Here is a 26,906-nt window from a genome sequence, read left to right on the forward strand (position 1 = left end):
CCGTAGAAACAGATTTTTTAAAAATAGGCTAACGATTGCGTCATAACCACTCGACTCTCTGTCGCATTACCGTACAGACATGAGGAGAAGCTTGCAGGCAATTAACTTAATATGGCGTACTGGCGTTACATTTTAAAATACTACACAAAATAATTAATCAGAATACTTACTCCTGCTCACTCACGCCAAAGAACTCCCCGCTCAAGCTCGCCGTCTCTGCAAGATTAACAATGGCAGTTTGCACGCACAGCTACTAGAAGATTTACATCTGTCAGACAGGTTGCTGACGTCATCAAACTTAGTTTGAGTCTGCACGTCAGAAACGGAAGTGCTAAAAAATGCTAAAAATGGGCTTCACTTGTCTCAATTGAGTTCCAATGGGGTTGCTGTGTCCATTTCTTTTACTGTCTATGGGGTTGGTTGGCTTTGCCGGGTGGCACTTCGTTCGCGAGACTTCCTGGATTGCGGGTTGCTATGCAACAGAGTTTCCACCAGTCTGGAGCGTAGTTCAACGAAGGATCTTACGAAAGTTGATGAGTTTTGAGTGAGTTCTTGGTGGTTTGAAGAGTACATGCTGGACGATAGAAAGGTCAGGACAAAACATTGGCAAGAGCCAAAGTCACTGCAAGCAGGGCAAAAAGCAAAGGCAAAAAGCAATACATAGCTGCTTGTCATTGGGTTATAAACATGTCCATCTGACCCGTCCTTCTTGGTGCGACAGCCAATCAGATATTGTCTTGGGCGGGACCTACTCACTCGACTAGTTCTCTGGTTCTTGCATGTAATTAGCGTAATGTCCACGTGATCGCGTGTGTCCAAACTCCTGAGAGTTTAGTTTAAACGCTTTAATAAGCAAACTTAATAGTTTAAATATGGTGCATCCTACACACATCTACTTTATATCAAAATTCTAGAAATCATTTACCTATGAAGTAGGTACCAAAATACATATACTTCCCATAGTTGAGGTGGAAGTAAATAAGGATTTAGCCGTGATAAGTGTTTATTATTTAACACAAAATTAACTTGAGTAATATAAAGCATGCATAATACAGAGAATACACATGCATGAGGCAACTTCTGGTGATTAGTTCCTATAACTGAGGTAGAAAACCCTAAGAATAGGCTTTAATGAAAGTTAAACACACAGAAATAATTCCACAGGTTATATAAAACATACATGATACTTAAGATATATGTGAGGTAAAAAGAAGAAGTAATCAATTCAGCTTATTGGAAGCAATTTTGAGACCGTTGTTTGTATTAAACCACAAGTGGGTTCAATTTCAGTCTATTGGTTTTGGAGACAAAAAGTCTCTGGAATTTACAGCTGCAGAAAAGGGTGTTCCCTGGTTTAAGGCTTTTGGTGATCCTGGGCCAAAGGAATGCCTTCGCATCCTTCCTTTCCTGATAAGGCTGGGGATTTATGCATTCGGGTCACCACAGGGTTTCTTGGCCATTTGGGCTTAAGTTTGGGGAACAGAGAAATCTTTTCCTGCTGTCCTGGCATCGCTGGTATAAGATTAGACAGGCACGAAAAGGGGGGTGACATCTTCTTTAGCCATCTTGGCACCATGACTTTTAAGACGCACTAATGGTTCGATGGGGAATCGTTCTGAACTGTGGAATGCGGTGTTGGGTTCTTTTGTTGTTAGAGATCCCTAACTTTCAGCACAACAATTGAATGGGGATGTCATCTTGTGTGGGGTGAAATTTGGCACAGATCTCATGGTGCCACCAGTGTGACACATCTTCAGTTGTGTGCCCGACCTCATTGGGTGTTTCGGCCACTTATCACAAGACACCCTCTGCCAGGATTGGCCCACCACAGGTTGATCAAACCCGGGTGTGTGTCGCACGGTGGTGGCACCATGCGATCATTTGGCAGCCCATGTTGTGTCCATACGTTTCAGCCACAGCCAGTGACTGCTTCCTTCCGCTACAGTGGCAAGTTCTTTGATTGCCCTCCATTGGGACTGCCCTCTGATCCCTACTTCCTTCAAGAGCCTTGTGGTAGAGCTGGCTACAAAACCTCTGCATCCTACCTCCACTGGCCACACCTTCACGTTCCAGCCCCGCCCCTCTGCTTCAGCTGCTAAGTTGGCATATCGCAGCCTCTTCCGCTCAAATGCCTCGTCGATGGCATCCTCCCATGGGACAGTCATTTCAACGATGAAGACACGCCGGCAGGACTTGGACCAAAGGACAAGGTCTGGGCGCAGGTTGGTTGCTGCAATTTCGGGTGGGAAGGTGAGCCTCTGGTTAAGGTCTACCCGCCTTTCCCAATCCCGGGCTGTGTTCAGTGGGCCGGAGTCTGGGAGTGATGGCTTAGTCCACTGTTTCTCCCCTTCCCGCATGAAGGTTGTTCTCCGCGGGATGGTAGTTTGGGCATTTAGAGGCACAGCGTTGGTGGTTGCCCTCTTGTTCTCAAGTTCGGCAGCCAAACACCTCAGCACTTGGTTGTGGCGCCAGGTGTACCTTCCTTGAGTTAGGCTTGTCTTACAACCCACCAGGATATGTTTGAGGGTTGCTGGGGCTGCACCTGTACACAGGGGACAGGCTGGGTCCTCTCCATACCAGAGATGTAGGTTGGTTGGGGAGGGCAGGACATCGTATGTGGCCCTGATGATGAAACTTAGCCTATTAGCCTTCATCCAGCGGCCTTGCTGGGCTTGGGAGACAGCCTTGGCACACCTGGCTGCTTCCTCCTGGTGGCGCACCTCCTCCACCACCATGTGCCGCCGTTCGGTTGGAGTAGCCTTTTGCCATGTGAGTGTTGCTGCTTCCAATCCTAGGCCCCCTCTGCCATGTTGGACCTGCCCCACTATATCCCGGTGTTTGAGGGCAGCCTTTGCCGCCGCAACCGCTGCCGACGGCTTCCATTTCCTCCCCGTTGCTAGGGTAGGAGCAGCACCTCTGACGACTGGATCCCGGGATTCTGTGAGAGTCATTTCCAGCCTTGATTTGGCACATTTGTACTCCTCCACCAGGCTTGAGATTGGCAGGGAGAGGGCTCCATTGCCATACAGGCCAATGCTGGTAAGGCATCTCGGCAGTCCCAGCCACTTCCTGACTTGTGCATTCACTAATCTCTCCAGTCTAATGGCATGGGATAGCGTGACCTCATATATAGAAATTGGCCACATGAGACGGGGCAGCAGCCCAAACTGAAAGCACCACAGCTTCAGCTTCCCTAAATAAGTCACACATCATACCTACCACTTCAGAACCTGGGGAATTTATCCTGACTATCACATCACAGCAACCATTCTTGCTCTCTCACAACACTCCACCCGTTGTGAACACTACAAACTGTCAATCAAACCACCCCCACACCCAGAAGGCTTCAGGAACCATAGGTACGCCAGATTCTGAAGGGAAAAATACAAAAACACAAATATAAAAAACAATAAACCAAGGAAACACATACACTTTCCAAATAAAAACTCATTCAAAGAAGCTTAAAATCACACCGGCCAAAAAAGGCCTGTCCTTCTTCAATAACGACACCAGCTAACCTGCTGATGCTCATGAATCATAATCAGCACAGTAGCATGCGATAACAGATCATTCTTTTACTTCTTGACAAGCAGATAAACCCAAAATCACAAACAGAAAAATACAAAACCCAAACACTCTTCATAACATCCTAACATACGGGGTGACACCCATAGATGTTCGTCGCTGTAAAATTCCCCCCCATCCGCAGTCCACCAATTGATGGAACAGCATCAGAGTACAAACTTAGATGTATCCTGGCAGACTGTACACCGACGCGTGTCTTGATCCACTCGGATGTTGCCTTACACCGGTTGGTGACCGTCACATTGTTGAATTAGAATTCACATATCAGTTCACTAAACTGCACAGTTCAAACGACTTGTAAGTGAAACACCATCCAATCCGCCCGTAGTCTTATTTTAGTCTTATCTTCACTCCACGTTCTATTCATCCACGCTCCTGAACCTAAACTGGCGCCCCATAATGACGTCACTTCCCGTACCCGAAATAGCACAACCCCCTAGGTGTCTGTCACGTCTCTTTTTATTCTCACGGAAAGCCATATTTAGGAATTAACCCAATTATGGCTGATTATATCACCACATTTATATTCACGATTTAGTTTTAATCCAAATGCATGGACTAATGGAGCGAGCAACCAAGATCATGCAACAGAAGTGGGTGTGCTCTCTCTCTCTCTCTCTCCTCATTGTCAAATAACTTTAGTAAACTGTCCACTGTTTTGCTTGCTTTTGACATAATCCTTTCGAACTAGTGATGTCCAGTGATGTCTGTGTGATATATTTACTGGACAAGCTCTATGGCGTGTGGCCTGGTCCAAAAATAAGGCTACTGACTTGTCGCGGGAATTCACCGTACAATTGCCAGTAGCCACTGAGTTTACCACTGATAGGCCGGCGGTGCATCAGTATACACACTCACCTCACGCAGCGAACGACTCACTTTCCTCAGCAAACGAATCACTTTCCTCGTGCAGGGAACGACTCACTTTCCTCAGAGAACAACTCACTTTTCTCACGCAGCGAACAACTCACTTTTCTCACGCAGCGAACGACTCACTTTCCCTCGCGCAGCGAACGACTCACTTTCCTCACGCAACGAACAACTCACTTTCCTCACGCAGCCGGCGACTCACTTTCCACAGCCGGAGACCCACTTTCCTCACGCCGCCGGAGACCCACTTTCCGCAGCCGGAGACTCACTTTACTCAAGCAGCAGACCACTGACTCTCTCTTCATGTAGGGACCGAATATTATAATTAAAGTGACTCCTAAATTACATGCAAAAGAATATTTAGATATAATATTTAAATATTCAAAAATGTGTACATTTCAATAAAATGAAATAATTGTCTATTGCAAATTTGTGAATGCATGGTTAACTTTTCTGCAGTCACTAGGCTATACTGAGATGTTTTTAAAAAATCTATATTTTGTAAAAAATTATAAAAAATAAACCTGAACTATAATATAAACATCTGTATTTTCATACAATTTCATAAATAAGTAGGCTAATAAATAAATATTTTTTTACAAAAATATGATATAAACTATTATAATATATAGTGATAGCTAAGCTAAGCAATAATAAAAAAAAATATATATATATATATATATATATGTATATGTATATATATATATATATGTATGTATATATATATATATATATGTATGTATATATATATATATATATATATATATATATATATATATATATATATATATATATATATATATATATATATTAATATGTATATTAATATTATATATTCAAATTTATTTATACAGTGGTCAAATTTTAAAATAGTTTTAGGGGGGATAGAGTCTTTTTATTTTTCTTGGTCCTGTAGCTAATTTTACATAATGATTACAAATTACAAAAATCATAATTTTTAAAAAAGTTTTATTGAAAATTTTGCCTTATTAAATGAAACTGATTAACTTTGGTAAATATTTTGCTAAATGTGATTTTGTGCTGGTAGTAGGCTAGTGCTGGCACCTTGATAAATAATGATGACAATAAAACCGCCAGTAGGTGACAGCAAATCCATGGTTTAAGTATTTATTGAATCGTTCAAATCAAACTTTTCGTTCAAAACGGCTGATTCCATTCAATAATAGTTTATATCATATTTTTTAAACATTATTTATTTATAAGCCTACTTATTTATGAAATTGTATGAAAATACAGATGTTTAGATTATAGTTCATGTTTATTTTTTTATTATTTTTTTTACAAAATATAGATTTTTTTAAATATCTCAGTATAGCCTAGTGACTGCAGAAAAAAAAGGTAACCATGCATTCACAAATTTGCAATAGACAATTATTTCATTTTATTGAAATGTACACATTTTTAAATATTATATCTAAATATTCTTTTGGATGTAATATAGAAGTCACTTTAATTATAATATTCGGTCCCTACATGAAGAGAGTCAGTGGTCTGCTGCGTGAGGAAAGTGAGTCTCCGGCTGGGGAAAGTGGGTCGCCGGTTGCGGAGAGTGAGTCTCCGGCTGCGCAAAGTGAGTCGCCGGCTGCGTGAGGAAAGTGAGTCGTTCGCTGCGTGAGTCATTCGCTGAGGAAAGTGAGTCGTTAGCTGCGTGAGCCGTTCGCTGCGTGAGGAAAGTGATTCCTTCGCTGAGGAAAGTGATTTGTTCGCTGAGGAAAGTGAGTCGTTCGCTGCGTGAGGTGAGTGTTTATACTCAGGCCCGTCGTCAAGGTGGGGCATCGAGGGGCAGTGCCCCCACAAATGACTTTTTGTGCCCCCCTAAACGTAACGCACAGAACAATTAACCAAACTTACAGTAGACGTTTCATATAGCATGTTATTGATTTAGATCATTGCAATAATGACGTTGTTTCAGCAGAACTTGGCTCACAGGAACAGTAACGTTAATCACTACAAAGGTAACACTAGAAATGCATAACACATTACCTTCAGAAATGATTCAGACAATTCATTATTCAACGCATTATTACACAGAACATAATTTTAAATATAATTATATTCATAAATGACTGTTAAAACATCCCAAAACAGCACCCAAACCTTGCAAAGACCTACCTCATTAATTATTCAAATACAACAGCCAATGGCAAGTCTCCAGCAGCAGACATTTCAATATGTTATTTTTGTGTTAGTAGTTTTATTAATTCAAATTACAATATGCAGTTTGTTTGTAAGTATATGTATATGTATATATAAATCATGCAATTAATTTAGTTAAGCATACAGGATTGTATTGTTTATACGCAATTCCTTTGCGCAGCTGAGCTGCGCATTGCATGCGATCTCAGAATACATTTTTGGCGGTTTTGTACAGAAAAGCTACAGTATGGATATAAGAAAGTGGTTTAAAGATTCATCTGTGAAAAAGACGACTTTGACCAACACCAACGTGTGTGGAGACGACTCTGGAGCTAATGAGATGGTAGAATTGGAGAATTTGTCTAATGAGACACAAGTTCACAGAGTAGACAGAGCAGCGGTCTAATTATGTTGGCTTGGCAACAAGCCAACATACTGTTATGCTTTTTAAACTTCTTTTTCTTCTTATTATTATTTTTCTGAGACTAAACGCTACTCCTCCTAGGGCTTTAAAGCTACAAGCCCCAAACTCGGCAGACACTTGCGGGATAGAGGGGTGCTTGTTGCTATATCTTTTCAGAGTGATCAGACTTAAAGTTTTTTTTTAATTAATTTTTAAATGTAAAAATAAATTAGCCCATTGACTTACATTGCCTGAGAAAAATTGCGCCTCTAGTTGCAATACCCTTTGCAATACCCGTTAGAGATTAAGGGCAGGAGTCGGGTTTCGTTTCACTTTTAAACAGGTTAAAAATACAAGTAAATAGTACAATTTCCTTCAAACTGACAAGCTAAACCAACATATCTGATTATTACAGGGGTCAGGGCTCATTAATAATTGATTTCTGGGCAGAGAGCAGTCAGAAAGACGAGAGAAGAATCAGCTGCTGCTCAGCTCAGGCATTGTCTACACGGAGCTCACAACGAGCAAATTTATTCTTATTAAAGACCTTTTAAAACGGCGATTGCACGCAATCCACACGTTAGAACACACCAAGAGCTAAATTCAGATGTTTCTGAACTGTTTAAAGTAATAACATGATATATTCGCGGCAGCGCAACTGCCCGCGAGCTCGCGATGTATTTCTCTGAACACTTGAAGGGAATTTACAGCCTGTCACATTAAAACACTGCAGCAAAACGGAAAAAAACAATTAGAAGAATATATTATACACATGAAAATGAGTGTTTATATGTGCTTGTGAGATTTTATCTGTCAGGCTGAACGTCACATCAATTGCTATCCATCGTCACAACATGGTAAAGTCATTTATATATATTTTTAAGAGCTTCTTAAAATATTAATGTACACAATCCACTCATTAGAACAAAACAAGAGCAAAATCCAGGTATTTGTTGAGCCGTGCAAAACGAAAAATCATTTGACATCGAGGGAGAAAAAGTCACATGACGGCAGCGTTTCGGGGAGAGATCAGATAAATAAATACACATTTCATTCACACTGACAAGCTAAACCAACATATGTTATTATTACCCGATCGGATCTCATTAATACATTATGTCTCAGGCCAAAGAACCGAGAGAAAGACGAGAGAGAAATGAGCACTTCATCAGCAGCCCATATGACAGTGTAATACAGCTTATGAATACTGGAAGGAAAAAAAGTCACGACAGCCTTTTAAATTAAAACAGTGCAGCGAATCAACACAAAACAATTAGAAGAATATATTATAGAGATCAAAATGAGTGCTTGTGTGATCTTTTTGTCTCAGGTGAAAATAACATCCATCTCTCCAGCTTCAGAGGACAGTGATTTCGTCGGTAGATCGGACAAATCAAGTACACGATTATTTCAAAATTCATAATAGCTTGGCAAACATAAACTGTTGAGAAATAAATTGAAAATGGGTAGTATTACTGCTGGATTGAATATTAAAACCCCTTTACTTGCAAACATCTCCGACGGCCCCAGTTTATTATTGTTTCACTTTCACAGCACGTTAAACATCACTCTTACTTGATCTGGACAAACTGTGCATCAATTGAAAGTTTAAAGACTCAAGCTTCGATATTTGACGAATATTTTGATAAAACGTTGTTGCAGTGACAGTTATTTAGTAATTTATGTCAGGAGTGCAAAATAATAAATCCGTATTATGCCACATTTTGAATAGAAATTCACCACTCATTCATATTCAGTCACGTCAGCAGCGGTTTATTTGTGTTCACATAGACTCACTGAACAGCGTCAATAAGGATTTATAGACCAAAGATGCATATCTGCTGAGATGGATATATTTACTGATGTTCACTTCATATTTCTTCAGACAGAATCGTCATTTCTATTCATTTTCCACTGGTTTTCGCGATCTGATGATAAACAGCCTCTCCCAGCGATCTGTGTGTGTGTGCAGTGGTGTGAGCTCGTGCTGTGTGTCACTCAGACTCCGATTGGGCCTTCCCAATGTCAATCTTACAGTGTCATAACCGGACACCGCCACATCGTGTCACATGCTTCCTGTAAATCTTACCATAACACTGAAACACCTCTGTACACACGAAATATCCGAATAATAAACCCGTGATTACGATAGTAAAACTTGGTATGAGATTTTCTTGAGATTTGGGGCGTTTTTATATATATATATAAAAAGGTAACACTTTAGAATAAGGTTCCATTAGTTAATGTTAGTTAATGTATTAATTAACATGAACAAACAATGAATAATACATTTATTACTGTATTTATTCATCTTCGTTAATGTTAGTTAATGAAAATACAGTTATTCATTGTTAGTTCATGGTAATTCACAGTGCATTAACTAATGTTAACAAGCACAACTTTTGATTTAAATAATGCATTAGTAAATGTTGAAATTAACATGAACTAAGACTTATAAATGCTGTAGAAGGATTGTTCTTGCTTAGTTCATGTTAACGAAAGTAGTTAACTAACATTAACTAATGGAACCTTATTCTAAAGTGTTACCAAAATAAAAATAAAAATGTACATCGGAAATGCTAACTTGTGCAGCAATGAAAAAGGCTACAACTAGCATATTTTTACAATAGTAAACGACCAAATTCCACCCCTGATCGCTAAATGAAGTTATTACAAACACTCGATCTGGGTTTAAAGTGAGTTTTTAGTAAAAGTGTACTAATAATTTAATAAATTGTCTGATGTAGCTTGATGCTAACGTGAGCTCTAATGCTACTAATAGCAGGTGCATTTCTTCATAATGCATTTCTGTCACAATAATTTTCATAGTAAGACTTTTGATAAATAAGGGCTAAATGCATACTGAGACTAAGTGAGATAGCAGTTTAGTGGATTGTAAAGTTTGAAATAACCACAACAAAGGCTGATAAAAGTGTAATAAAAGCAAAAGAATAATGATAAAAGAATAATGCAGATAATGTTTCATACCTGGCGGAGGTTCGAAAGACTCATTTGGTGAGAACAATATAATCATGAAACGGGGAGTTTTCAAAGCCAACACACATACAGAGAGCACAGGAATGTTTGCATGTGAGATTTTACAGAGATGACAAGTGCCATAAATCAATTTGATTAGCCTTCTCTAAAAACACACATGACATGGCCTTAGAAAATATTTCATAAAATTCAGTTTTACAGATTACATTATGAAATTTTCATATGAAGCTTTGGTAGAATTGTGGCTTTAGCTACACTGTGTTGCTAAACTCATATCCTACATCAACAATTTTTTTAATAAATAAAAAAAATATGTTTTTAATATTTTTATATTAAATATGTTTGAGCTTATATATCTCTATTATCACAACAGTCTGAGTGATTCTGATTCCTGAACAGTAAACTTTGAAGTGTCAGCTTTGTGGACAAATGTTGATTATGTATCTAGTCAGAAAGAATCATGAGCAAAGACATTTTATGTCATTTCTGTCTCCATGCCAAAAATGGGGGGGGGGGGTGACTGGTAAGGGGTTTTAAAAGAGACTGCATTTACCTGCTGCTTTTAGTAAATTAAATTTTAATGGGAAATGAAGGCCACATTGCTTATGTTGTCCACACGATGGTGCCACAGGATAAATACTAAATACTTCAAGCTATATTCAGAGACAAAGCAGTTGGTAAATTAAATCACTTTAATATTCAAATCGAGTATCATGATCAACTTCCATTTTATTTCTCAACAGTTTATGTTCAATAGCCAATTCTGTTGAAGCTATTGTCATAGCCTAGGCTTTTTATTAGAACAGAAGCCAGCAGGCGTCCATAGAAAATTGCTTGGTGAATAGAAACGAAAACAGCCATGTGAACATAAACCTTTGATATATAAATCGGAAGTTGATCATGATACCGGATTTGAATATTAAAGTAACTTTATTTATCAGCGGAGCACAGGATTTTGCCTTAGTTTCACTTTTAAATCGGTTAAAAATACAAGTGAATACATAAATTGCCTCTTTTCAAGTAAATTATGAGTCGTCCTGTGAGTACTATTATATGCACAATGTGAAAATAGATAACTAATACAGTGTCCCCTCTTTAATTTTTCAGTACTATATGTTGTCAGTACTATTAAAATAAGATCAAATTGAATGGTATTTAGGAGATTATAGTTTTTGCATTATAACTATATTGGGCCTTATTGAAGTTTATTTAAAAAAATAATGAATATTTATAATTTTTTTATTAGAGAAAAATATGCATGACTTATTTCGAATCCAGCTAGAAAACCGTGTCGTAGCTGTTATCATAGCCTAGGCTTTTTATTAGAAAAGAAAACAGCAAGGGACCATGGAAAAAAACTGTTACAGGTGTATTTTTTGTTATTATTTATTTATGTTTTTGTATCGGGGCAGCTCAAGTATGTTGGGTGCACAAGTACTGTGGCTATTTTGCCCCATGGCCAAGCCAACATCAAAGTTAGTTCACTAACTTTTAATTCTAGTTATGAATGGGCCTACTACTAGTGATGACGTGATTGCCGTCGCTCTGGCTGTGACTGGGCCAAAGCTGCAGGCCATTGATGATCTTGGAAATGAAGGACCGAATCAGATCATTTTACAGCGATACCCTGCTCACTTGTATAATAATAAAAATCGCTCCTTTGTGTCTTCATGGTATCAGACTCGAGACTGGCTTAAATATAGTGTCAAAGCTGATGCAGCATTCTGCTTCCCATGTCGAGTGTTCAATAGTGCGCACGCCATAGTAGAGACGTTGAGATCATACGGTGAAGTATTTTATTTGAATAATTGAACAAAACAAGACTATTGTGGTCTATTTTAGTTATAGCCTAATATGGGTTGTTGTTATGGTCTGTCTCAGATCATTAAAAAAAGTGTGCCCCCCTATGAAAATTAAATGCCCCCCCCCTTTGGTTTGTTCTGGCGACGGCCCTGTGTATACTGATGCCCCGCCGGCCTGTCAGTGGTAAACTCAGTGGCTACTGGCAACTGTACGGTGAATTCCCGCAACAAGTCAGTAGCCTTAGGCCGGTGACACACTGGATGCGTGGCGCAAGCGTCTCAGCCGCGTGGCGTGTCGGTTTTTAATTCGGCTCCCATGTTAACAGGTTAGAGCATACAGACCGCCTGCGTGAGACGCGCGTCTCAGACGCGGCTCGAGCCGCGCGGCAAACGCTTGCTTGCTAGAAATAGAACCGACGCCTATTTTTACCGCGACACGCGCGCGTGTTGGAAGCTTTTCCAGGCAAAATATAATAGGAAAATGTGTTTAAATGTCATTTTGTACACAGATACATATGAATTCCTGATATTTTGATATTTGAATGTCTATAGGTTGACATAAATTCAGATATAAATGTAATAAAAAAATAATTATCGATTTTCAAATATTGCACCTGTCAAACATAATCTATTTCGCCGTCAATACTTTTGACGGTGTCCTTTATCAGGATGCGTAGGTGTAGGTGTGTAAAAAAAAGTATATATTGTTGTAATGAAGACATGAGCCTGGTCTGTCAACGGTCTCCCTCTACAGCAGCAGCGCGCCAGCGCCGCGTCAGGCACGCTTCTGGTGTGTAAAGACACAGAATCCGCCACGCTTCTGGGACGCTTCTGGGACGCTTCAGACACGCGGCGCTCACGCCACGCATCCAGTGTGTCACCGGCCTTATTTTTGGACTGGCCAGCACACCATAATTTTTGGACCGGACCGCACGCCATAAAGCTTGCGCATCTGCAGAGCCGCGCGCTCAATCCACTCAGCGCGCTCTGCTTATCATCTTATATTGAATGTTTAAAGAGCCACACAGATGGGAAATCAAAAATTACCTGTATTACAGTGTATGATGTAGCTGTCCATCAGTGTAAACAATGTTCAAAGTAATTAAACCAAAAAGCAGTGTTGTAGTCGAGACCAGCTCATTCGAGTCCGAGTCCAGATCGAGTCCAGAGAGGGTCGAGTCCGAGTCAAGACCGAGTTCAGAAAGGCTCGAGTCCGAGTCAAGACCGAGTTCAGAAAGGGTCGAATCCGAGTCAAGACCGAGTTCAGAGAGATTGGGTCTGAGACAAGACCTATAGAAATCTTCAAGAGTATGTAAAATGTTAGGTGGAAACAATAAAGGGTAAAAGGGCCACATAGTATGTGGTGTAAAGTTAATTTTATTAGTATTATGAATTGTTACTTGTCAATATTAAGTGCTCATTTTCACATAACATCGTTGTACCACTATACACATCCATATAACCTTTCTAGTACAAGTAACATTACTGTACGATTCTATATTGTAATTCCACATAACACTTCTAGTACAAGTAACATTACTGTACCACTATACCTGTAAATGTTCAACTGTAACAGCTTTTACATAACTTTTAACCCTGAAGCTTAACTAATGACTGCTAATATCCTGAAAATGTCTTGGATTATGTGCACTTTAGATGTTGTGAAGATTAAAGATGGGCATAATTACTTTTCAAAAAAATAAGTGAGGAGACCATCCTGCTACCCAACCAAGCACGATGTGGTCTCATGATCAATCCACCCCAACTAAAAACTCTCTCTACTGGTGCAGAGGAAGCGGGGACTGACAACAGTTACCATTTTATTACTTTCTGTAACAGCAACGGATAATCTAATGCAAATTTCCCTGGATGGTGCGTTTTAAGGGTAAAATACACACTAGTCCAAGTTTTTTTTAGTTACGGAGGGCATACACACAAGAGCCGACTGACTGTCCAGGAAAATTTCATGCAAAAGTGTGTATGTGCCAGGGGAAGAAAGCTGGATGAAATGCCATATAAGTTCAATGCATTCTGTCAGACATTTTTGGAGGGGGGAGATGTTTAGTGTTGAGACAGTCTGTCTGTGTCTGTATTCATTATATAATTTAATTAAACGATTTTTTTTTTTTTTTTCTGTGACCATTTTGTCCTACTTTGTAAAAAATAGCACAGTTGAGAGAAATAATGTAGCAATGTGGCTTCCTGGAAAGCGGGATCACTACAGGCGGATGGCAGGAGGGTAACTTAAGGCCGGTGACACACTGGCTGCGTGGCGTCTCTGCTGCGTGCTAGAAGCGTGGTGGCTGCTTCGCGTTTTCTGTGTCTTTACACACCAGAAGCGTGCCTGACGACTCGGCGCTGGCACGCTGCTGTAGGAGACATAGAGGGAGGGCGCCGAAAAACCAGGCTCTTGTCTTCATGACAACAATATCAACTTTTTTTTTTACACACCTACTGATAGGACAAAATAGAGTATGTTTGACAGGTGCAATATTTGAAAATCGATCATTATTAATTTATTTTCTAAATTACATTTATATCTGAATTTATGCCAACCTATAGACTTTCAAATATCAAAATGTCATGAATTAATATGTATTTGTGTACAAAATGACATATCTTCCTAGTATATTTTGCCTGGAAACGCTTCCAACATGCACGCGTGTCGCGTGAAAAATAGGCGTCGGTTCTATTTCTAGCATGCACGGGTTTTCCCCGCGTCTCACGCAGGCAGTCTGCAAGATCTAACCTGTTAACATGGGAGCCGAATTAAAAACAGACACGCCACGCAGCTGAGATGCTTGCGCCACACATCCAGTGTGTCGCTGGCTTAACGTCTCACGTCAAAAGAAAATCACCAGTCATTGGATGTGTCAATCAATTTCAATTTAACATCAATTCAAATAAACATTAACATACAGTAGCCTAATAATCATGAAATATTTTGATTGGGACTCGAGTGGACTCGGGCATAAGTCCGATTCCTAATATGTTCGAGTCCGAGTCAATACCGAGTCAAAATGCACACGAGTCCATGACAAGACCGAGACCATTAAAATACATTCTCGAGACCGAGTCCAAGACCGAGTCCGAGTCTCGAGTACACAACACTGCCAAAAAGTACACGATTTATAAAGTTATTGGCTTCTAAAGTAAGGAGTCGACTCTGAATCGCTGAAACGAGTCGTTATAGATTTCAAATCTTTTGCCCATCTCTATGTACGTCACTAGAACACTTTGCATAATAATCTCCGCCTACAGTCTTGGGAGAAACAAAACTCTGACCTGCCCCCCACCCCCCACACAGACGCTCTGGTTGGTGTGATAGCATCATGTCGATGAGACAGTGTGTTTTTAATTGCAAAGGCAAGTTTGTTTTATTTTCACTGCCAAAGAATGAAGATCAGAAGAACCAATGGCTAAAATTCATTTTTACCACAATACCAGAGCAGTAAAACAAATCCTTTTGTTGTGTTCACAATATTTCACTGATGACTGCTTTTCTAATCTCGGTGAGCTCAAGGCGGGATTTTCAAAGCGTTTGGCCATAAAAGAGCGTTCATTACCAACTTTATTTGGACCAACGAGCATCTCCGAATCACAACCTGTAAGTATGATTATATAGTTATGTGTTTGTTTTCTTCCGAGCGTCTTATCAGTATGTGTGCTGTCTGCAGCTTTTTTTCTGCTCTGATCTTCATTTACAAACACATCATTAAAATGAAGTGTAACTCCGTGAATACTCAAAGAAGATACATGAGAGAGATATCTATAGAAAGCTTGACATGTCTACTTTAAAACTAAACAAGTGCTGCCGAAAATATTCTGTGATAAAGTAATCCATATGAAAACAACGCGATGTCCGTTTTTCACGTCTTCCTTCATTATATCTAATGTGACCACGCCCCCGCGCTGAACGCGCTATTCAGATTCAAACTGAAGCGCGCAGCTTGAATACGCGGCACACACAGAAGAAAAAGCAGCGAGACTGTTCAAGTTTTTTATTTTACTGTTTGCTTCGCGATGAGAGGAATAAGACATAATTTACCCCAAAAAGATGCTAACGCATTGTTTACCTTGAAGTTGTGTGCGGAACAACCAATCAAAACTGACTATGTCAGTTGACCAATCAGGACACAGTATGCTACTGTGGGTGGGGTAAAGGTGGGGTTTAAGGAAACTGAATCTTTTGAACAGCTTCCTGCAAACCATTTGGGGATCTCTGAGAATTGAGGTAATTTTAAAATGATATTTTGACAAAATGACAATGTTTTTTAACCTAGGATGGATTTAAACCTGTTGTACAGGACTTATAAACAGTGATAGGACGCTTAGAATTTTCATCTTACTGGCTCTTTAACATTATATTACTTACTTACATGTACGTCATAGACATCCTTAATCTCTAATAACCTCATTCTACTTTCTGTTGTTTGTGTTTTTTTTTAATATGTAACAGACCTCAAAGTAACCAATAAAGTAAACCAGCCCTGAAAACATGCATAAAAATAAATGCATATCAAACAAATAACTATAATTAATAAAAGTGAATTAAATGTAAGCATGATCTTTTATTTTCAAGGACTAAAGAGAAATATGTCTGAATCTTAATGAAATGAATAAATTCTTATCATTTAGGCCTAATCAGCTAAATATGTAAATTCTTTAAACCGAGCAAACTTTGTCATTAAGGTTCGTTTATTTTCATATCTTCCACATACAATCAATGAGCCTGAACCATAATACGTATGTAACACGTTCCTACCAGGCGGCAAGCAAGTCGACCGGAAGTTGAAGTCGGCCACGTGCCGCCATCTTGTAGCAGAACTTCACTTGCGTTAGCATTCCCATTGACCTCCCATTCATTTTGGCGTCACTTTGACAGCGAATAACTTTACATCTGAGGCGTTTAAAGACTCCATTTGTCTATTATTTATTTCTAAAGATACACGAAAATGTATAAAGGGCTCCATTACCTTCTATGTTACATTATGGCCCCATAGAAACAGTTTTTGTAAAAATAGGCTAACGATTGCGTCATAACTACTCGACTCTCTGTCGCACAGTAGAGAAATTACCGTACAGACAGGAGGAGAAGCTCGCAGGCAATTAACTTAATATGGCGTACTGGCGTTACATTTTAAAATACTATACAAAATAATTAATCAGAATACTAACTCTTGCTCACTCACGCCAAAGAACTCCCCACTCAAGCTCGACGTCTTTGCAAGATTAACGATGGCAGTTTGTACGCACAGCTACTAGAACATTTACATCTGTCAGACAGGTTGCTGACGTAATCAAACTTAGTTTGAGTCTGCGCTTCAGAAACGGAAGTGCTAAAAAATGCTAAAAACGGGCTTCACTTGTCTCAATTGAGTTCCAGTGGGGTCGCTGTGTCCATTTCTTTTACTGTCTATGGTTCCTACACGTGCTTACAAGTTGTTAACGCGTTCCCATGGCGATCGGTGGAAGTGCGAGTTGAATTAGAATTCTTTATGTTCCTAACGCGTTGTTTACGTGTGTAGAGATGTTGTAACACGTATTTATTTTTCTTACCTTAATGTGAAAATGCTCTTTTACTTCAGTTGTGTCCACAATAGTCACAATTGGATTTTTGCAATGGCTGATTTAGAAATGAATGCAGTGTTTTATTAAAGTTAAAGCAGCAGAAGGTATTATTTACAAAGCGGGTATGCTTTGATGGTTAATTGTATATACAAAATCAGGTGATATTCCATGTATTTTTTTCAGTATTCTTTGATGAATAAAAGGTTAAAATTACTACATTATATTTGAAATTATATTTTATACACTGGCACTTTTGAATTGTACTTTAAATGCAAACCATAACTATATAACAATTCAAAGGAGCGGGAATGAGAACCTTGATATTATCTCTTGACATTAACTGAATGTAATTTACAGAGGTGGAAAGTAACGAATTACATTTACTTGCGTTACTGTAATTGAGTAGCTTTTTTGTGTACTTCTACTTTTTAAAGTAATTTTTAAAATCTCTAATTGTACTTTTACTTAAGTATATTTTGTTTGAAGTATTGTACTTCGCTACATTTTAAAACACATTAATTACTGAGAAAAAAAAAAAAAAAAAAAAAAAATCGCTCCCTGGAAACTACGTCAGTAAATAATGGGCAGGAGGGCAAACTGGCGCTAAAATCACAAGAAAGATGCAGACAGACAAAACAGGCGTTAGTGGTGCAGACACCGCTGAAAACGAAACCCCGTCATATTCTGAAGTTGAACTCGAAGGAAATTAAATAAACCCCTGGCCATATTTATGCTCTATTATGCAGTGTAAGCTGTGCTTACCCAGAGAGACCAAACTAGCATCTTATAAAATCTCGACATCAACCCTTCGCAAGCATGTAGAGGTAAGCTAAATAATTGCAACGTTGCATTGGTGGTTAAAATTAAGCTTTGACAAATTTGCCAAAAAGACTTGTGCGCGCGCATTTACAGTGCGTTCTTTCACTGTGTGATTCAGTCTTGTAAAGCGCATTTAGAATGATCACAAAATTGAAGATATAGGGGCAGAAAATTTACATATTTATATCATTTCATATAGTAAATCAAAATCACACAAAGAATGCCGTCTTTTCCTCCAAAAATCGTGGTTTATATATATATATATATATATATATATATATATATATATATATATATATATATATATATATATATATATATATATATATATATATAATTTTCTTTTACAACAGGTCAGGTTAATTAAGAGACTTGCGTTTTAGACACCATGTTGCCTGTTTTACTCTATTTTTACAACAAAAAATAATTCCAAACACAGCCACCAAAGCACAGTTTTGCGTCTCTGAGCAACATGACAGTCTTTCGTTTCTGAATGAATCAACCGTTTAAATGATTCGGTTCAATCGCAGTGACTCACTTATTAACAGTGACTTGCTGACACATACTGGCCATTTTAATTTCACATTTAAATTATCTTTTGATTTTTTTTTTTTTTATAATTAATTTCTTATCATTTCAAATGAGTATTCAACATTTTATGCCTTGTATATCAAAACATTATTCATGCATTTGTAACTGCAGGTCAAATGCATTCTTGTCCTGCACCAAACAGTGTGTAAATACATCTAAATGCCACTTCCGATGAAGCTTCTGCATTTCATCTGCATTGAAAAGATGACTTTGTTGACTGATTTGCCTGGTAACAGCCCAAATGTCTTATTATTCTAAATAACTGATTTCTTTAATTAAAAACAACTAGTTCGAGATTAATAGGTCTTTGCCAGGGGTGTCAAACTCAGTTACTGTAGGGCCATATAGCCCTGCAGAGTTTAGTTCTAAGCCTGCTCCAGCACACATATCATGTAGTTTTCAAATAAACCTAAATGATTAGATTAGCTGGATCAGGTGTGTTTAATTAGGGTTATATCTAAACTGTGCAGGACTGTGGCCCTCCAGGAACTGAGTCTGACACCCTTGGTCCCATTTTTGCCCCCCCACCACTGTTAAAATGTAACTAAGTAATTTTTACTCTGAGTAAATTTTAAACGAGCTACTTTTTACTTTTACTTGAGTAGATTTTTAGAATGGTACTTTTACTTGTACTTAAATAAAATTTCATTCATGTAATGGTACTTTTACTTGAGTAGAATATTTTTGTACTCTTTCCACCTCTGGTAATTTATTAACACCTCTAAAATGAGTTCATGATTCCACCTGGATGCATAAAATTAAATGCATGAAACAGGGTGTATAAACAATATCTTAAAAGAAAGCTTTAAGTAGTTGTACAGCTTAAGGTGTGAAGCTTGTTCTTGTACAGAGTTATGGCCTATTCATGGCAGTACAAATGTAATTCATGCATTTATTTGTAATTTAAACTGATGCAAGCAGAGAAAAAGGAGCCTAGGCTAAAAACATTTCTTATTATAGTGGACAAAATTAAGTATTGCAGCCCACATTGCCCAGATAACGTAAGTCAATGGATTTTTTTTAGGGAAATAATAAGTTCGACCAATTAGAAAAGAAATACCAACGTGAGTCAGATAAGTCTGAAGGTCTGTGCTGAGTTTGGTGAAGCTCTAGGTGGAATCAATTACTCTCATGATAAAATTATAATGTTTAAATATATGTTGGCTTTCTCAAGCTAACATAATAAAGAAGCCTCAGAGAAACATCAACAAATTCAACATCAACAAATTGAAAATGTAATACAAAAGTATGAAATGTATTTTACAATTTTAAGGCATGCCATACTCTCCAACCAAACTGTCCCAAAACCTGCCTGTCAGTATGTTTACTGATACTAGATTATTTTAATTTGAACAGAGTATGCTGCATGCTTTCATTCATTTAAACTTAATTTCTATAGGCTAATATTCACAATTTGTTAAGGACATATTATCATGGTACTGTTCAGCCTATATTCTTGATTTTTATTTCCACTTCACTTCTATTCATAGAGACATATCTGCACTGTTCTTATCAATGGGACAATATTCAATATTCATTGATACAATATTCATCATTACACAATATTCTTTCAATCCTATAAATTAGAAATAATCTGTCAGAATACTCTTAAAATATCATTAAAGGGGTCGTTTCCAAGTCTCAGCAGAAATAATTATGTGCCCAACAACATATTCCTGCTTCAAATATTATTAATTATATGTTAAATGTTATTTGTTCTGACTCTGATTCTGCCTCTCATAATTAAAAGGTCATAATGAAAGAGGAACGATGTGACTAAACTGTTTGCTGAGATTCCACAAAATAAAATAAAAAATAGCTTGTGGTTTATCTGTCAATCGGATGTGTGTGAAGGTTGTGTTCATATCACTCAGAACAAGTTAGAATAGCCTACAACATTTTTCTTTAAGTACAGCAGCAAGTACAGCAGGTAAACACAGCAGGATACAGGAAATGATTGAGTATTCGTTTAGGTATAAAGACCTTTATTGTAATGCTTGTCCATTTATAGTCTTTAAACAGTAGCTTGGCTCCTTAAATTTTTAAAAACAGCTAATTTCAAGACACTGACTCGCGTCTGGTCGTCACCGGGGTCACCCGCAGAGTAAGACGCTCAAAGCTCAAGACGTTCGGATAGACGTTCGGTTTGATGTTCGATCAGTCGATCGGTTCTTCGTCGTTTGATTTTGGCACGGTGTGCGCGCCATAACGTGCACTCGCGCCTTTTTGATAACTGTGCACATCGTGTACTGGCAGCGCGCAGCACCGTATACTGCCACTAAATTACATTATATTTGTCCCATACCGCCATTAATATACATATTGACCACTAAATCAGTAGACTGATATTGTTATGTAAATATGAGGGATAGATTATTTATTGTACAGGTCATTTTAAGAGTGATAAACAAAGTGATAGAAAATATTTATTTTCATGCATTTTAAATGTTTAAAAATGTGGAAACAACTCATTGCGTCACACCATCTCCTGACTGCATTATTATTTGTAAAATAGGGACTTTATGGTGTGTATACATGGTTATTAGTATAACAGTTTATATTTCATTAATTTGGGGAAATGAACAAGTGTCTTAGCCCTCAAAGGACTATTTGGCCAGCCAGCTTATTCCTGCTTGAAAAGCAAAATGTTATTGCTAGTGTAAAAACATCAACTTTGAAGCACAAGCTGATTGATGGACTAGCATTAGTCATTACTTATTACCTTCCAGCAACACGACATTCAATGAAGGTAAAATAGTAAAAAAACATGATAATAGTTCATTTAAATGGTACCAGAACCAGAAAATTTCTAACAATACCCAGCCCTACTTATGAAGATCCAAATACTGTAATATTGACTTTTCCAACCTTTATAGTATTGTGCATTGTTCCTTACCACTATTTTTGATGATTTTAATAGAACCGGAATCTGAACCAGAACCATTAGATAGAAAATTTCGAACAATTCCCAACCCTACTTATAAGTAAATAGCCAATATGCTAGTAATATGCATGCTAATAAGCAAATAATTAATAGTGAGAATTAGTCCCTAAACTAAAGTTTTATCAAATCTAGATATTTAACATATAATGCAGTACATTCAGAAGACATGAAAGCCAATTTTGAATATATACTGTTGTGCTCAACAGGATTCAGATCTTTTCTCTTCTGCTGCTTTTGGGGGAAAGGACCTGATGTTCTCAGATGCTGCAACTGAACTGATTGAGCTTCCCAAGAGCATGGACTCCTTCCTCTACCTGAGAGAAGATTATTATGAGGCCATGCGTGCCCTTAGAGGTGACACACAATTATGCTAAGAATGTATTTGAATGTAGGGTCCCTAAAAAGGACAATTAAATAACAAATAAACATGCATGAAACAACATTTATTTTAATTATTTAGCATTCATTTGTTACTAAAAATATATGTATAATTTTTAGCCTTTTTAATGAACTTTATTTACTGACTGCATACATCCACTAAAATTTAAAAAATGCTCTAGAATCGTGTGTTTGCAGAAGCCCCATTGTAAATGAGATTAAGGTGTCAAAAACCATTTGGAGCCTTGAGCATGTAGTTTTTTAACATTTACTTTGAAACATGATTGCATATTGTATGTATAATTTATTATCAGCTAGGAACCCACCACCTCCACCTCCACCTCAAGACCGTAAAATTGAATGGTGTACCATTAGCCATGCAGAGCATCAGAATTGTGACAGTTTACAGATTCCTCGTATGGATTGCCGAAATGCATCATCTGTGGATGAATGCATAAAGAAAATCATGGTATGTTTGGGTCACATGGACACGCTGATGTTAATTGTTTTTATACGCTGTCCACCTGTAGGTTAATATAAATGATTTTCTCCTTGACTTTAAAAGCGCAAGGAAGCAGATGCCATTGCAGTTGATGGTGGCCAGGTGTATATTGCTGGAAAGTGTGGCCTAGTTCCAGTTATGGTTGAGCAGTATATTCAGGGTAAGAATGAACACTATCTCATATTTCATAAATCAGTTCATAAGCCGCCTGTTTGTCAAAATGTACATGGTTGATGAAACCTAAAATTCTATTTACTCTTTTCTTCCAGAACGCTGTAATGATGGTGGAGGTAAGTACTTCATACTTTTACTCTTGTGAGGCACTTTCCTAGCTTTTTTGCTAGTCAACAGCACTAGCGCTCTTTTAAACTCGTAATAAAGCAGTGAATGATCTGTCCAGAAATTACGGTGATCGACAGAACAAAGTTATATTTATGATAAATTGCAATTACTCCAAAATAGATGTCAACTCACACACCGGCATTAGTTATACTTTGTGTGCCAATCTAGCCTTCTGGTTCACAGCACCAGAAGGAAGGGTTCATTATGGCATAACTTGGTTTAATTGCAGGTGAGTGAAAATTCAACTATTTCATGTAGGGGATGTTAAGGTTATGGATGCCCCGCCTCAAAGACTGAGGCCTTATAGTTAGTGCAGGCCCTTTTAAAAGGTTCATATGACGTATTTTTATTGTGTGTGTGTGTGTATTTGGTGTAATGAAATGAATTTATGTGGTTTAAGTTAAAAAACACATTATTTTCCTCATACTGTACATTATTGTTTCTCCTCTATGCCCCGCCTTTCTGAAATGTTGTGATTTTTACAAGGCTCACCGTTCTGAAAAGTAATGTGTGCTCTGATTGGCCAGCTATCCAGTGCATTGTGACTGGCCGAATACCTCAAGCATGTGACAGAAATGTTACACGCTTATGCTGTGTGTCAAGGAGCGCAGAGACAAAACCATTAAAGCCATTACAAATGATGCATTTGTTGCATCCAGTGGGGACATAATTAAAGATTATAATGACAATAGTGTCTTTTACCGCGTTTCGTTGTATCGCGCCACGTAAGCATAAAAACACACCATGTCACCACAACATGGCACAGACGGCAAAAGCGTGAATTAAAGTTAAGCCTTCTTTCTTTGTATGGCGTAATGCATTTGGGTGGCGTAATGCTAATCTTCCCACATGTTAGAACGAGCCGTTTTAGAGGGGTGTGGTTGACTCTTAACTTTTATAAAGAACATCTTCTTTATGTACCAAGAGCTTGTTACAAAACAAAGTGAAAGTAAAAAGTTGAAATCGCATCTTATGACCCCTTTAAAGGGATATTTCATCATAAAAACAAAACTTCTGTCCACACCACAACCATGACAACAACAACACAGAGGAAACATATAATTGGAATCACTTTTAAAACGATTTTTTCTGCGGATAAACTATAAAAGTATCATTTAAAGTGGTAAACAACAAAACTGTAGTGCATGTTTATAATAAACAGAACATTATAGTCCATTGGTGTGGGTGGTGTGGTGCTAATACTGTTATTGTTATTCTTATCTTTATAGTAATAGTTTTTTGTGTGAAGTGATCTTTAAAATTATTTCTGTGATGTGCACAGAGGCCTCAAGTTACTATGCTGTGGCCGTGGTGCGTAAGGGCTCAGGTGTAACCTGGAAAAACCTAAAAGGAAAAAAGTCATGCCACACTGGCCTGAACCACAGTGCTGGTTGGATAGTCCCAGTTTTAGCCATATGCGGCCAAACACCTGACTGCACCCTATGTGAGTATTATTAAAAACGCACTCACATTATGGACTCATCATGTTGTGTTTCCACTCCACATGTGTTCCGTGTCTCTGTTAATTAGTTATTCCAAATACTCTCGTTTTATGATTTCCTTGTCTCCTCGTTCTTGGCTTTGTTGACTCCTTGTGTAGTGTAATACACAGTTGGTTAATGAATTGTTTCTATGGATGATCATACAAAAGTGTTGTTATCGCATAAAATAGCACATTTTCTCTTCATTTCTCAGACAATTTCTTCAGTAAAGGCTGCGCTCCTGGTGCTGATCATCAGTTAAACATGTGTGACCTGTGTAAAGGCAGTGGGAAGCCAGTGGGAGATGAGGGCAGATGCAAAGCCTCTTCTGAAGAAATATATTATGGCGATGATGGGGCTTTCAGGTACTGGACCATATCTCACACAGTGTAATTGAAAGGAAAATGTGCTTTTTAAGATGCTGACTCCACTCCATAATCTAAAGCAGAATATGATTTCACTTCTCTTGTAGGTGTCTTGCAGAAAAAACTGGTGAAGTTGCTTTTATCAAGCACACTATTGTTGGGGATTACACTGATGGTTAGAGTGGTTTGTGTTAATTAATAAAACTACAGTTTTCATAGTGTCACATTTTTAAATATATATTTATATATATATATAGAATTTGTACAGAAAAAAAATATATATTTTCTGTTATGGCTCATTCTCTATATCTATATCCGATTAGGTAAAGGACCAGCGTGGGCTAGGGGTCTGAAGTCAGAAGATTTTGAACTGATCTGTCCAGAATTACCAGACACAACAGTGAAATACACTGAATTTGATAGATGTAATCTTGCCAAAGTGCCAGCTCATGCTGTGATCACCCGAGAAGATGCACGGAAAGACGTGGTGAACGTTCTGAAGCAGGCTCAAGTGAGTTCATTGCAGATCTGTATAGATTTTCCTGTCATCTTCAAGTTTTTCTTACACACAATCTGCATTTGATCTGTTACAATGTTGATAGCGCAGGTTGGTAATATCTCAGTAACTCTCTGGTCCAGTTCACCAGACCAGGTTCTTAACTTCAATATGTTTCTGCATTTTGTCTGCAAACTCATTTGTCTTCATTTTGAATCCTCTTCCCTGTGTTTCAGGCCAATCCAGATGTTAAAGACAAGCTGTTCAAGTCAGAGGGTGGTAGAAACCTCCTTTTCTCTGATTCCACTAAATGCCTTCAGGAGATTACTCAACCTTTAAATGAATTCCTGACACAAAAGTACATCGACATGATTGAAAAGACCTACATGACTGACCAGGGTAAACCAGGTATATAGTGTGTCTATGATTTTTTACAATGTCTAGTAAATTCTAGGTCAAAACAAATAGATTTTGTTATAAATGTAAAGATTTATAGCTATGTCTTGTTCCTTATCCTCTGCTATTGTAGTGATTTATTCTAATATTTTTCTTCACAGATCTGGTGAAATCATGCTCTTATGGCTTTTGCTAACATACACCAAATTCAGGCCATATGAGCTTTGTTTTCCCCAAAGAATCTACATCTCTTACTTGCTCTATTTCTCTTGGTGTTCATGTTGGGCTACAGTGTTGGTACAAATGTATATTTTATGATGACCCAGTTTGAAACAGTTAAAAATTAGGAATAGTATTTTTTTTCTCTCAAAACCATGTCTCTGGGAGTGTGTCAATAATAATAGTTCAAGTCTTGAAAGGCAAGAGGTCAAAGCTGTGCAGTTCATATCATGTCGAGCATTATTGTCATTAGGAATTAAACTGTTTCTCTTGAAGGTCCTGCTGTAACTTAAAACTAGTGTGACCTTTCAGACAATAACCACAAACACACACACACACACACACACACAAATATAAATGAAGGCTGCATTACAAAAGATAGCACATAATAATATTATAAATTGAACACACGTAACAGTAATGCTGGGCATTTATGAATAATTAAGTATTTGCCACTTTAAACAGAGCATTATGAAAATTAGTGGAAAACCGCGACAATCCTTGCAGAGTATGCATATGGATTCCAGAGTAGCAAGAGAATATAGAGAAGTATATATAGATAAGATAGATAGACTTTATGTTAGACTGTCACTCTGAGAGGAGAAAATGTCACTAAAATGAACTGAAAAAAAAAAACACACAGTGCTGTAATGAAATACACAGGACCTATTTACCAATTTACATGATACATTTTATTAATTATTTGTTTGTTTGTTTATGTTTTGAGTAATTTGTCCCTTCATAATAAAATGTGTAGTTCATCATTATCAATTGTGGTAGTAATTTTTTTCAACTCTGTGTCGCGTACAAATTAATAGCACATTATTGAAAAGACTGTGTGGAAAACTTGTTAAACAATTATTTTTTTAAGCTATCAGAAATAAGCAGAACTACAAAAGTAACTGCAAACAAAAAAATAGGGATGGAAATTTTGAATGGAAATGGCATTATCTCAAAGGGGTCATGAACTTCCTTTTTTTATTTTGTA

General features: G+C 37.8%; 1 protein-coding gene across 1 annotated transcript in view; it reads left to right on the plus strand.

Annotated features, from left to right (window-relative positions):
- Window positions 1–26,574, plus strand: part of LOC113115492 (serotransferrin-1-like) — a 37,983-nt gene extending 11,409 nt beyond the window's left edge. The window contains exons 8-17 of the mRNA XM_026283086.1: window positions 21,946–22,093; window positions 22,432–22,586; window positions 22,683–22,779; window positions 22,889–22,909; window positions 24,244–24,405; window positions 24,657–24,807; window positions 24,915–24,982; window positions 25,131–25,318; window positions 25,540–25,711; window positions 25,861–26,574. Of these exons, the coding sequence (XP_026138871.1) occupies window positions 21,946–22,093; window positions 22,432–22,586; window positions 22,683–22,779; window positions 22,889–22,909; window positions 24,244–24,405; window positions 24,657–24,807; window positions 24,915–24,982; window positions 25,131–25,318; window positions 25,540–25,711; window positions 25,861–25,895 (1,197 nt within the window). The 3' untranslated portion in view covers window positions 25,896–26,574. The remainder of the gene's footprint in view (window positions 1–21,945; window positions 22,094–22,431; window positions 22,587–22,682; window positions 22,780–22,888; window positions 22,910–24,243; window positions 24,406–24,656; window positions 24,808–24,914; window positions 24,983–25,130; window positions 25,319–25,539; window positions 25,712–25,860) is intronic.
- Window positions 26,575–26,906: the final 332 nt, after the last annotated feature.

This window comes from Carassius auratus, chromosome 2 (genome assembly GCF_003368295.1).
Source record: "Carassius auratus strain Wakin chromosome 2, ASM336829v1, whole genome shotgun sequence".
NCBI lineage: Eukaryota > Metazoa > Chordata > Actinopteri > Cypriniformes > Cyprinidae > Carassius > Carassius auratus.